The sequence below is a fragment of the Nansenia antarctica genome (assembly GCF_963989245.1).
Source record: "Nansenia antarctica genome assembly, chromosome: 4".
Classification (NCBI taxonomy): Eukaryota; Metazoa; Chordata; class Actinopteri; order Argentiniformes; family Microstomatidae; genus Nansenia; species Nansenia antarctica.
This window is the reverse complement of record NC_137689.1, coordinates 15882995-15897063: the sequence shown is the minus strand read 5'-3', so window position 1 is coordinate 15897063 and position 14069 is coordinate 15882995. Positions and strand designations below refer to the sequence as shown.

Here is a 14069-nt window from a genome sequence, read left to right as displayed (position 1 = left end):
GTGGAAAGAACTGGCCACGCCAGGCCTCGAGTCCACAGAATGAAATTGCAGACTCGTAACTAAAGCCATTCACCTCACATTTCTTAACCCACTTTCACTTACCCTACAGCCTACTCTCAATGATTGACAACTGATCGGCATGAGCCCATTATAAATCAGGATGTCTAGTTGTTACATTCCCATTGTTACAATGTTTCCGATTGAAATGGGGGAGAAAGTAGCTACATACATACCATCGATTTCTCCCTTTACATCTGTCAGGCCAACGCTTGCCGCAGCCCTCGCCGCCTGATATGCATGGGCATGAAGAAACACAAATAATATTGATCTTCCGATTTTCAACAAAAAAAAACACAAAGCATAGGGCTATAATCGATACGTGGAGAGATTGTTTGTCTATGTCCGCATTTCGACGGTTTTCTTTACCACTGATCTGCTCGTTTTCTTTGCGATAGCTACAACTACAAAGGTTAAAACAATGATTATTCCACAGTTTTGTTCTTTCTCTCTCCTCTTAAAAAAATAAAGGCGTATAAAAGGCTTGTTTCACAGTCTTCTCCTTGGTTCACCACGTTGCTTTTGACCAATTATTGTGTCCATTGTTGTGCCTACATAATGCTGGATCGTCATGCACGGGACACCGGCCGAGTTTGCTGCAATCGCTGTACAGTGTTTCGTTTAAATAAGCTCAATGCAACAAATTGTTAATGTCCTTATACATTTAACAAGAGATTGCGTGTGAGAAAGTGATTTTTTTTCTTCTCCAGCTTCCCAATAATGGCGGCGGCCCTCCTCCCGGACCTAATTCCCCTCTTCTTTCCTCTGAGAAAGGCGCTACGGAGACAGAGGCGGCGGAGACGCGCCCAGCGGCGCACACACACAACTGCAGCACGTAGTTACAAAGGCGAGACGCGCAGTCACCATCACATCACCGCTGCTACATCGATGACTTCAATATCAAGCTGATATGATTTGCTATCATGTATTTATGTAACACCAATAGGCCATTTTTCTTCTTTAAATGAATGTGCAATAATACTATGTGCAATATGACAACCCTCGGGTACATAAGGTTCAGAGATAGGAAATGTTAGGATATTTATAGCATAGCATAGAGTACAGCACAGTGTTTTATTTGTATAGTATAGTAGTATAGTATAGTGGATAGTGGATATAGCCTTTATTTATGTAAACCAGCTCTTTTTCCCTTCTTGTTTTTAGTAATAAAAAAAAATCCTAGCACCAGGGGAGCCCCCCCTCCCAAATTTCGTTGTTTGGTACCTGTACTATATCAATGACAATAAAGACCATTCATTCATTCATTCATTCATTCATTCATTCATTCATTCATTCATTCATTCTGATCTTTCTACACATCAAATGTAAATGATCGGTCTTTTGTTTGTACACAATGTCTAGGTTAGACCTATTCATAGATGTTATCCTTATACCTATGATATCCAATGAATATCAACAGCACATATTGTTTTAATTGTTATTGATCCTCCGTGGCCCCAAAGGCCCGCATAGGTCATATTATGTCTCAATTAGAATATCATGTTTTTAGTGTTATGGTAATCTTTTAATATTTCAAAACGGTAATCAATCTGACATCCATCACGAAATGATGATATAGCCTATATATGCATGACAAAATGCAATGTCATCAATGGAGCTCTAAATAATAAACGTATTTCAATGGGCTTTAATTCTTATTTTAATTACATGTTGTAGTATTGTACCGCCTCCTGGCGGACCTTGCAGTCTAAAACAGACCCGCAGTTTTAGGGCTGGCTATAACGGTGGGCTACATAACGCATTTAAAATGCATAAAAATGTTCATAGGTACGCTATTACATTAACAAAAGTTTGAACTCATAGATAGACTTGAGGTTCAATTAGCGATTATTTGGAGTTGCGCACTGCACGTGCCTAAATGATTCCAGTTCCAGTTCCAAGGTGCATGGGCACAAGGAGGAGTTGGAACCATCGGAACGAAGGACATAGTGACAGTTCATCCACAGTGCCACAAGAGAACGGATACTTCACCTTGTAAGTGATCTTGCATTGATACTTACGGCGGTATGATATCACTATTAGAATGAGAGGATTTAAGGTGCTCTGGCCCAATAATGAGTAAATGCAAACACTTTTAAGAACATATCAACTCTACACTTAACCACGAAAGAATAAGGTAAGCAATTCCAAGTAATTCCAGTATGTTAGGCCTATTATTTAACCCGGACTATAGCATATAAACTGGCTCATGTTGCATTGACTTATATTGATGGACTACCTTTTACCAGTATTTCATCTTTGGTGAATGGTGAGGAATGAGAGCGCGGTTATTGATCTGCATCTTATTATAGCATATTCGCTGTGCTCAAAGTTTAGACCGACCAACTGCACGTGTGTATTGGTGGTGAATTACCACATTGTGTAACAAGAAAAAAACTTGCTTTTAAGTTATGTCACTCTATACAACAAGTTTCCCTTCAATTAGGTAGCATGTTTCCTTCATGTTAAAATAATATTGATTTGAGTTGATTCTATGTATGTATATTGTTGTACTTGCTGTACAAATCAATGTAAACTGTCCCTTCTCTCTGTTAAACTGGCAGACGTTCTGTTTTCTGTTCTCTCTCTCTCACTCTCTCTCTCTCTCTATCTCTCTCTCTCTCTCTCTCACTCTCTCTCTCTCTCTCCTTTAACATCTTTAAGAGTGTAATTATTGATTTTATGTCATTTTGTTGTAATCCCCCGCCCTCACCAGCCTTATGGAGTTGGAGGAGGTAGGTTGTGGTCTGTGTTTGACCACTGGGTGTGGTCCTTGTAAACCGTGTTTGTATGGTCAAGTTTATGTAGGATCAGCTTGATCTCCAAATTAGCCTTTCACTTCTGTGGAAATGAAGTTAACGTCATTATCTAAAATATTGCAGTTGCTTCAGAATGACACAAGAATGCAACTGTAATGCCAAGGTCAAGCTTCCTACAGAAATGATCCAGGTGGTCCGGCATGAACTGTACTCTGCATCTGTGTGCAAGCAGGTTGATTGCTTGTTTACTTCACTGGGCATCTGTTATGGTAACATTGTATTTGCGTGAGCCTCATCCTGTTTGCAGGCACACCGCTACCCCTGAACAGGTGCCCTACATGAGTTCGTTTCCTTATCCGCTCTCTGCCATTTCCTGTTTCAAGGCAAAACATTGTGGTTTTCTAGTGTCTTATCCTATTACTTCATGCATGGTTTTATAGTTTGATCTCTTATAGGTGGAATAGAGGTAAGCATATATTAAGACCAAGGGTAGTCAGAAAAGGTGTGTGTGTGTGTGTGTGTGTGTGTGTGTGTGTGTGTGTGTGTGTGTGTGCGTGTGTGTGTGTGTGTGTGTGTGTGTGTGTGTGTGTGTGGGAGGGAGGGGGGGGGGGGGGGTCAGGTTGAGGGAGAGAGCAGATGGATGCTGTGGGGACCCAGCACAGATGGGCAGCGAGTGGAGGTGAATGATACAGTAGGCCAGGGAGGACTCGGTTTGGACCGAGATAGAAAAAGATGGACAGAGCACTTCCATCCCAAAACACTGTTAAATCATCAGAACTACAACAGAAATAGCAGACATGGTGAAGTGGGGTAGGTTGCGGTTGCCTAAAGCAGTATAGAAAGAGAGAGAGACATGTCTGGCAGAAGTTGGCATGTAGCCTCCCTGTTGGCATGTAGCCTCCCTCCCTGCTTACAGCTCTCTGCCAAGGCTTATACTTGATACTCATTACCCCCTTTACTCTGTCACTGCACATGTACCGCCAATGTTTGTTGCACTGACGTCCGTCTGGTCTGCCTATGAATATTTTATGAATTAAGCTGTGTGTGCGTGCATGTGCGTGCGTGTGTATGCTTGTGAGTTAATGCATGCATTCCGGTCGTGTGTGTGTGTGTGAGTGTGTGTGTGTGTCTGTGTGTGTGTGTGTGTGTGTGTGTGTGTGAATAACATCCAGTGATAATCCCCCTGAATTTACTCCTTTCTACTCCACCCAAATTATCATTCCACCATTGCATCATTACAGTGAATATGAAAAACACACCACTGAAAACGTTGTGATCGAAAAAAGTATTTGCTGAAGAATAGCATAGTGTAGAATAGAATAGAAAATAATATAATAGCTAGAATAGCATTTTTTTCTCAGGGGGAATTGTAGGTATGGTATTCAAATTAGGCAGATACAAACAGGCTAGGCTACATAACAGCACAACAAACATGGCATGCCAAATACAGATAGAGTAGCTAACCCTGAGTCTCAAGAGTCAATGTTCATTGAGTTGTACTGATGCTGACACAAACCTCTTCAGGGTCCTGAGAGGAGAAGACCTAGCCTAAATCTGTGTCCAGAGTCCAGACGTCAACAACTCATTGCTGCGATGTGGCCTGTGTTGTGTCAGATGATGTTATTACTGAGTTGGTAATGGTAATGATTTCCTGTCATTTAAGTCAGGCACAGTTAGCACTGCAGTCCATGGATGAGACGAGAGAACAGGAATGGTTATTGAAATGAACAGAACATCAACTGCACACTATTTAACAGCTAATCTTTCCACCATAGACAGAAGAAAAACACCCACATTTTCTTCAGTCTTTAAAGTGTCAGTAATGCTGTTTATTGTTATTGAGTGAGAGAGGGGTGGGGAGTGAATGGAATGTTATGTGAGTCCCATAGGACAGGGTTGGGTGGAGATATCTTCTCTCAGTGTCCTGGACGCCTGGCCTGGTGTGACCCTGTTCACAGAGAGAGCAACACTCTCTCTGTCTGGAATACATTATTCAAATTCCACGAAGCTGGAGATGATTCCACAAGGCTGGATATCTGATGTTGTTGGCAAAGGAGAGAGACAAAGAGATAGCGAGAGAGCGAGAGTGCCAGAGAGAGGGAGGGAGGGAGGGTTGCATGTGGGTTGGGGTTGCTAAGTGGTAAGACTGCAAATAAGAACACATTAGGAGAAGTTGCGCTGTCTTCCTTTGAGACTAGGTGACCTTGGCCTTACATACCCTGTCAGGGGGAGTGGTCAGCTCTCTCTGACAGTCCAACTCAAATAAGGGCACCATGATCATCTGCAGCACAAGTGCACATGTGAACAAATAATCTACTACATAAAGACCTAGAGTGTATGGCACACACGCACACACCCACACACGCACACACACACACAAACTGACACAAAGCTGAATAATGATACGTGATGATAAGTAATGAGAAACATCTTTGGTGTTTTAGTATACATTATGATAAATGTGGTCATGAGGGAGAGGGCTGTGTCATGAACAGGGCGAGAGCCAGAGGGAGCTAGGTATGAAATCAATCTGGGCGGTGTGACACTTGCTATAGATATAATCTCCTATGATTCTGTCTCAACTTGTGGGAGAAAAAAAAGGAGGGAGCGAATGAGGGAGGGAGGGAGGGAGGGAGGAATGAAGAAAAAGAATACCCTCAGGCTTCCTCATGTGATTTGTGTTTTGTGTTTCTTTTATATAGTTACGGAGGTATTACATGGTAACGTTATGGGCTGTTACTGTTAGCAGCTTTTTCCAAACCCTTTGAACTTGTCATTTCTCTGACTCTTTTCTTTGGCTGGACAGCATACTTTCCCTCGTCTTTTTTTCCCCCTCTTTCTTTCTTTTCTGGAAGGTGATCCGGTCCAAATGTGAGACCCGTGAGCAGCTTCTCTGTCTGTGTTTCTGTCGGTGGTTTAAGAGGGTGACGACTAAGGAGAGGAAGTTTATCTGACCTGTCAATGGGAATAGAAGTCGAAGGCGTAAACAAATGACACTGCTGGTATTTTCACTTGAGGAGGTGTGTTTTGTCCTCCTAGAGAAGTCGGACAGAGAGCACACGCGAGAGAGGGGTTTGGTTTGTGGGTGTGTATGTTTGTGTTCGAAAGAGAGAAACAGACAGAGGGAGACAGAGTATGTAAATGTGTGTGTGTGTGTCTGTTTGAATGACAAATAGGGAGTTAAGAGGAACTGTCACCTGGATCTGAACGGAGGCAGATGAGCTTCTCAAACACATAGAGAGACTACCTAACGTGGAGGACAACTCCAGAGGCATTCAGGACCAGAGAGGGAGTCTCACCCAGCACTAAAGTAGAACAAGATGAGGCACCGAGGCAGGGTAAGATCTGATCTACTCTACTCCTCATCCACATGCTGCTACTTTACATGCCCTACTGGACTGTACTGTAGGTGGATTGTTTATTCATTGTTATGAAGTATGTGTGTCTGTGTGTGTGTGTGTGTGTGTGTGTGTGTGTGTGTGTGTGTGTGTGTGTGCGTGCGTGTGTGTGTGTGTGTGTGTGTGTGTCTGTGTGTGTTTGTGTGTGTGTGTGTGTCTGTGTGTGTGTGTCTCTGTGTGTGTGTGTGTGTGTGTGTGTGTGTGTGTGTTTGTGTGTGTGTGTGTGTGTGTGTGTGTGTGTGTGTGTCTGTGTGTCTGTGTGTGTGTGTGTGTGTGTGTGTGTGTGTGTGTGTGTGTGTGCACAGAGAGAAAGAGAGAAAAGGGAGAGGTAGACTGTGGGATATTCATTATAGACTTTCTGCTTGTGTCTATGAGTCAGTGTATATGCATTTTGGCTTTCCCTGCCATGAGTCATTTACATTGCATGGGACTGGCAGTGGTTGTCATAAGTCTCTCCCAGAGAATCCAAATCTGGTCATTTTCCACACTATCCAGCCTAGCTCATCTATGGTGGAGAGCCAGCTGTGGTGCTGGTGTGTGTCCACCCAAAGTAGGCACGTCTGGGGACGGAGCACTGGGCACACCTTATAAGGAAGAGACGGAGTGTAGTCAGCCCCGGAGAGCTCACTCAGGGGCCCAGAGCCAAGTCCTACTGTAGCCTCCCAGCTGGCTCTCACAGTTACGCCATCCACAATCCTCACTGCTCGCAACTCTACAACACCCACCACCCTTACTGCTGCATACAACTACAATACCCACAATCCTCACTACTCCACACAACTACAATACCTACAATGCTATGTGAGCCTATGCATAGATTCAGGGCCGCTGCTGGCCATGTGGGTGCCCAAAGTGTAATTGTGTAGTAGTTGCCTTCTGAGAAAGTCTCTGAAGAAAACTATCGTTGAGGGTGTGTGGGGTGTGTGTGTGTGTGTGTGTGGGGGGGGGGGGGGGGTGTAATAATGGTCTAATGGTGTCTATTGTTGTGCTTCATCTTAAATTAAAATAATTCATCATTATGGTTATTATGAAGATCATTAGGGTGTTTTAGTGCCCCCTTCAGGCACAGCATGTGTACAACGCGTGTACGCAGTGGCGGCCCTGCATAAATGACTGTGTGGTCTGATATAAAGAGAGACGGAGGATAGAGGGCGTTCTGCCAGGATAACAAATTTATGGAAAGACACGTGTATGTATAATGCATAAAGGCTGTAAACCTAACTTCCTGCTCTTAGAGAAAGAGGACACATGTTCTGAGAGGAAAAGGTTGGAATATCCAGTCGCATATATCTAAATGAAGGGTTTGATTTCAGTGAAACACATAAACAGCCAAACACACAGAAGACACATTCAGTGAAGTCCCTTGAAGATCTGCCCTACAGCTGACCCGATAAAACTTTTTTCCCCTTTTTTTTTCTAGTTATATCCTTTGGAAAATCTGACTGCAGCTGTGTGTGACTGAATGCACACTCTCTCTCTCTCTCTCTCTCTCTCTCTCTCTCTCTCTCTCTCTCTCTCTCTCTCTCTCTCTCTCTCTCTGGGATTTCTCTGTGTGCAGGAAGGCCACCTGCAGAAGTTAGTGAGAGAACAATACTCTGAAGTAGAGGCGGGGGGCTGTGTAGTAGAGGAGTGGTCGAGGGGAAGTGTCCCCTGACTTTCCTCTGCTCACTGTTGTTGGCTCCACTCCACTGTTGTCCTCTTGTTGTTTCAAGGATGTTTCCCTATTAAACTATTAGAGATAACGTCCCCTTAATGACATTAAGCAGCTCCTAATGAGACCCCTGAGAGAGCTGTGTGTTCCCTAAATCGCCATCCTCTTACCTCATTGTACTCCCTGTGTGTGTGTGTGTGTGTGTGTGTGTGTGTGTGTGTGTGTGTGTGTGTGTGTATGTGTGTGTGTGTGTGTGTGTGTGTATGTGTGTGTGTGTGTGTGTGTGTGTGCGTGCGCGCGTGCGTGCGTGCATGTATGTATGTGAGAGAGAGAGAGAGAGAGAGAGAGAGAGGGAGTTGGCTTAATTCAAATGATAACACATTATATAAAGTGATAAAACAGACCACAGAGGGTGGTAGCTTAAACTAGGACTCTGGAGTGTAGGATGTGTTGTGTACTTTACCTATACTTGATGATAGGAGCTGGATAATGCACACACACATTTACGGTACGTAGGCTATACCACGCTATCTATATTCACTTTTTTACTGATGGATTTGTGTGTGTGTGTGTGTGTGTGTGTGTGTGCAGTGAAGAATTAAATGGATAGATTACAGACTGTATTCCCCCCAACACACACACACACACACACACACACACACACACACACACACACACACACACACACACACACAGACATTTAGATATTTAGTAAACAAGCAAAAACACTTTTAACTGCCACATGATTATAATGCTCATTAATTTAGTTAGGTATATATTTCAGCTTAATAGCTTTATCTATTTATATTTCGGTATAATCCAATCCAGTGGTGGTAAACACAGTGTCTCTTTTACAGAACAACTTGCAGCAAGAACAGAATATAGAGGCAGTAGTTAATGTAAAGTACTCACGCATTATGTTGTAAATGTTGTTCCACTTTGCAGGGTCAGATGAATAGCTAGCTATCACCTGTCTGGGTCCAGAGGTTCTGTGAAAAAAATGTTGGCTCACGCTCTCCTTAATCTTGTCCTGTGATGTGGATGCTGATGTTGTTGATACATAGTTTTTTTTATTTTACGTTTTTTTAATTGTCTTTGTAGTAGCAGTGGAAAGTGCAGTTGCAGCCAGTAATGGTAATATTGCTGCAGTGATGATCCACCACTTAACCACCAGAAATATTTTTGCACACATTGGCACTAATGTAATGTTGTGTATGTTTAAATATATATATATTATTATATATTTTTAAATATATACTGTATATATATATATATATATATATATAAACATTGAAATAAAGTTTTAGATTTAAAAAAAATCTATTATATATATAATAATATATATTGTAATATATATATATATATATATATATATATATATATATATATATAGTTTTGGATCAGACTTTTTACAACATCAGTTCAACATTATTTAGGCAGTTGATGGTCTTTACCCCTCTCTGTCTGGGCCCTAGGAGGCCCTAGGCATGTGCCTAAAATGCCCCAATAATAATAATAATAATAATAATAATAATAATAATAATAATAATAATGAAGTGTGCTTGCAGTAGCAAGCAGCACTTATTGTTCTTGTACATATATTTTATTATTAATAATATTATTATTGCCCCGCGGTGGTGTAGCGGTCTACGCACTGGCCGCTAGTGCATGCTGCCCACCGGGGCCGGGGTTCGTATCCCGGCTCGCCAGATCCAGATATGGCCGAGGCACACGGGAAGCGGCATATTGGCCGGCCGCTTCCGAGGGGGGTATAGGAGTATTTCTGGACTAGGATCCGTCGCGCAACACCGCCCCCTGGGTGCCGGAATAACAGTACTGGGCTCGAGGAGCCAGTCAGCCTAGTCTGCCTGGCGCCCTCCTCTGGGACTGCCGGCCACGGGGTCGTGCGGCGGATCCTATGCAATAGGCAGGGGATAATTGGATGCTAAGTTGGGTTAAATTGGCTACCAAATTGGGTGAAAAAGGGATAAAATCTGAAAAACAAATTTAAAAATAAAATAAAAAATAATATTATTATTATAGCTAAATTTGCCCCGGCTTCTCGTCCCACAGTTTTGGCACTAGGTAGTTATTTATTATTTATTTACGTATATTTGAGTTGTCAAAATGTGCGGCTCGTTCCAACTCACGTTGCTATTGTCTGGCGGAAGGTTACGGCATACGGTTTACCCACAATGCCCCGTTTAGCGGACAAAAACGCCACAGCTCGGCCTCTGGGTGACGTAAAGACACGCGGGTTTCGCCGGGGGGGGCAGGGTGGTGACCAAAACACACACACACACACACACACACACATACACACACTCACACACACATACACACACTCACACACACACACACACACACACACACACACACACACACAGACACAGACTTTTTGTGAACTTTGAGAACAGAGTGAGCAGAAAACGTTTTTGAACTTTTTGTACACATGTTGCACACTGCTCCCACGGCTACAATTGTATGTCTATATTTAAAAAAAATACATGGAAACGTAGAGCAACTCTTACTGTCACTCAAAATATCAACATATAAGCCCAAACATTAATAGTTTTTACATTTCAGATGTTTGTTTCAGAGCTAGCCAAAGACAAGCAGAGGTCAGGCTAGAGTGAGTTGCTATGACAACGAATTTGCCACTGTCACTTCAAATATCAACATATAAGCCCAAACATTAATAGTTTTTACGTTTCAGACACTACTACTACTACTACTACTACTACTACTACTACTACTACTACTACTACTACTACTACTACTACTACTACTACTACTACTACTACTACTACTACTACTACTACTACTACTATTACGTTTGTTTGAGAGCTGGCCAAAGACAAAAGCATGTCTGGTCACTGTCAGAGCAACCACCAACTGTCACTTAACTCTTGCAGGTGTCCCTCTGATCGACAGCAGCAGGTAGGTTAAGAACGAGAGGGAGACAGAGAGAGAGGCGCACACGCACGCACACGCACACACACACACACACACACACACACACACACACACACACACATACAACCCCACAACTTGGCCTCTGGGTGAGCTAGAGGAACGCGTCTTCGCCGGGGGGTGCAGGGGAGTTAGCTAGCACTAGTTAGCTCGGCCCCTGGGTGAGCTAGAGAAACATGGTCTTCGCCGGGGATGCAGTGGAGTGGCCCGGGGGGGGGGGCAAGCACACAATTTCCACAGGAATTGTCCCTGTCTAGTTATTATTATTATTATTATTATTATTATTATTATTATTATAGTAATAGATAGATCCGTCCATGTGTGTGTGTGTGTATGTGTGTGTGTGTGTGTGTGTGTGTGTGTGTCTGGCTGGCTGGCTGGCTGGCTGGCTGGCTGGCTGGCTGGTTGGCTGGCTGGCTGGCTGACTGTCTGTATTTGCTTGTGATTTTTACTGATGGACATGTCTGTGAAATATTGTTTCCTGTCTGTGCTCTGATGTTTGCCATCAGAATAGGGTTTACATGTACACACACCTCCCTAGCAGCATTGGTCAGAATCTGACTGGCGATATGGCCTGTGTGTGTACTGTATATACATCTAATATGCTATCTCACAATCACACAATAGAGGAGGCACCCTCAGTGTTTATTATTGGGATTCATTAAATGTCCATATTGTTTGATTTTTGCTATGCGTGTTTGAATGTTCTCTGTGTGCTTTTCTCTGGTTGATGTGCTTCTACAGAATACAGTCTGGGGTTGTTGGTTTGGTTTGAAGTGCTGTCAGTATACACACAATGATATCACAATATTCACCCTTAGCCCCAACCCCTTTACACCCCTTTGGGTGTAAAATTATATGGTAACTATATCCAATCCTTAAAGATCTAGTGGCTAGAGGTGAGGGCTAGGGAAGCCTGTGAGCATGTTCCAGATCCACTCATTCTCTGCATCTGGAACACAGTCAGATTGCTATGTATCTAATAGCAGCAATAAGAGCAGTCTCTCTCTCTCTCTCTCTCTCTCTCTCTCTCTCTCTCTCTCTCTCTCTCTCTCTCTCTCTCTCTCTCTCTCTCCCTCTCTCTCTCTCTCTCTCTCTCTCTCTCTCTCTCTGTAGGAGGTGGAATCTGACGGCCGTGTGCGGCTGATCATGGAGAGTGCTCTGACGGCGAGGGACAGGGTGGGGGTGCAGGACTTTGTCCTGCTGGAGAACTACACCAGCGAGGCGGCCTTCATCGACAACTTGCGCCGACGCTTCAAAGAGAGCCTCGTCTATGTAATGGAACCCTGCTAGGGTCAAAATTACATACAGTACCTTATTCTTAGTTCATTTGATAACATTTGATTTGACCAACGGTCGTTTTAGAGCAGTGTATGCCCAGGTGTTTTTTTTAGGCTGTATTCATTGTGCTGTATTGAGTGTGTGCCCTTGCCTCCCTCTACCAGACCTACATTGGGTCAGTGTTGGTGTCAGTGAACCCCTACAGAGACCTGGAGATCTACTCCAAGCAGCACATGGAGCGCTACAGAGGAGTCAGCTTCTACGAGATCTCACCCCACATGTGAGTCTCACTGTGACCCTTGACCTCTCTCTTCACCCTGCAGGACCAGCAGATGTTTCTATTGGTTGCTAATACTGCATATCTGCATATTAAAAATGTGTATTTGGTCCATGTGATTCTTCTTCACCGGATATGGTCTGCACATGCTTTGGTCACGTTTATACACCTTGTGTGTGTGTTTGTATGTGTGTGTAATCTTGAGCTTGTATTGTTGCTTGGATGTTGTCTTAGCTATGCTGTGTCAGACAACACGTACCGGGCCATGCGGACGGAGAGGAGGGACCAGTGCATCCTGATCTCTGGGGAGAGTGGAGCAGGAAAGACCGAGGCCTCCAAGAAGATCCTCCAGTACTACGCTGTCACCTGCCCTGTCAGTGATCACATGACCTCGCTCAGGGACTGCCTGCTGCAGTCCAACCCTGTCCTGGAGGTACGACCCCTCTCCCTCCTCTCCCCCCCACACCCTCCTATGCCCCCCCTCTCCCCCCACACACCCCCTATCCCCCCCTCTCCCCCCTCTCCCCCCTCACCCACCTCTCCCCCCACACCCCCCTGTCCCTCTCCCCCCTCACCCACCTCTCCCCCCACACCCCCTATCCCCCCCTCTCCCCCCTCACCCACCTCTCCCCCCACACCCCCCTACCCCCCCCCCCTTGAATAAGTACATTACAGTAATAACCTTTGATTCTCCATCAGCACAATCATGTTTGTTCAAAAGGTAACTGTTTATTGATGCCTAGGAAAACTGATGTTGTTGTTGTTGTTGTTGTTGTTGTTGTTGTTGTTGTTTTACACTTGCTATTACTGCTCTGCAGAGGTTTCCTTTGTCCGGGTTGTGGATGATCTTATCTCACTATTGTTTCCCTCCCACTCCCTTCCTCTCTGTCTTCCTGTTTCTCTCCACATACAGGCCTTCGGTAACGCCAAAACATTGAAAAATGACAATTCCAGCCGGTTTGGCAAATACATGGATGTCCAGTTTGACTTCAGGGTAAACAGTCCTTCTTTTGGCCTCTGGGTCAATGGATGTCTCTCAGAACCATCTACAATACCATCATGGGCACACATATTGACAACATCTCTATCTGCATAGTAACACCTCTCCACTTAATCTTTGTGCATACTTGGCCACTGATATGTAGGGCTTGCCATACACTGTAGAACTGAAACATGAAGGGCCCAACAGAACACAGAGTGGCTGTAATGACAGCTCTACTGTAGTGCTATTATAGCAATCCCCTGAAGAGTCCATCCCTGATCTCTCCCCTAGGGGGCGCCTATAGGAGGACACATTCTCAACTACCTGCTGGAGAAGTCTCGTGTGGTCCACCAGAACCATGGAGAGAGGAACTTCCACATCTTCTACCAGCTGCTGGAGGGAGGGGAGGAGGCCCTGCTCAGCAGTCTGGGCCTGGACAGAAACCCTCAGAACTACCACTACCTGGTCAAGGTGTGTGTGTGTGTGTGTGTGTGTGTGTGTGTGTGTGTAGGTGTGTGTGTGTGTGTGTGTGTGTGTGTGTAGGTGTGTAGGTGTGTGTGTGTGTGTGTGTGTGTGTGTGTGTGTGTGTGTGTGTGTGTGTGTGTAGGTGTGTGGGTGTGTGTGTGTGTAGGTGTGTGTGTGTGTGTGTGTGTTTGTGTGTGTGTGTGTGTGTAGGTGTGTGTGTGTGTGT

At 44.3% G+C, this 14069-nt stretch overlaps 1 protein-coding gene across 1 annotated transcript in view; it reads left to right on the top strand.

Annotated features, from left to right (window-relative positions):
* Positions 1–11969: 11969 nt before the first annotated feature.
* Positions 11970–14069, top strand: part of myo1ca (myosin Ic, paralog a) — a gene marked incomplete at its 3' end in the record, with an annotated part of 11320 nt that continues 9220 nt past the window's right edge. The window contains exons 1-5 of the mRNA XM_080528277.1: positions 11970–12113; positions 12284–12399; positions 12631–12829; positions 13310–13390; positions 13670–13849. Coding sequence (XP_080384403.1) covers positions 11988–12113; positions 12284–12399; positions 12631–12829; positions 13310–13390; positions 13670–13849 — 702 coding nt within the window. The 5' untranslated portion in view covers positions 11970–11987. The remainder of the gene's footprint in view (positions 12114–12283; positions 12400–12630; positions 12830–13309; positions 13391–13669; positions 13850–14069) is intronic.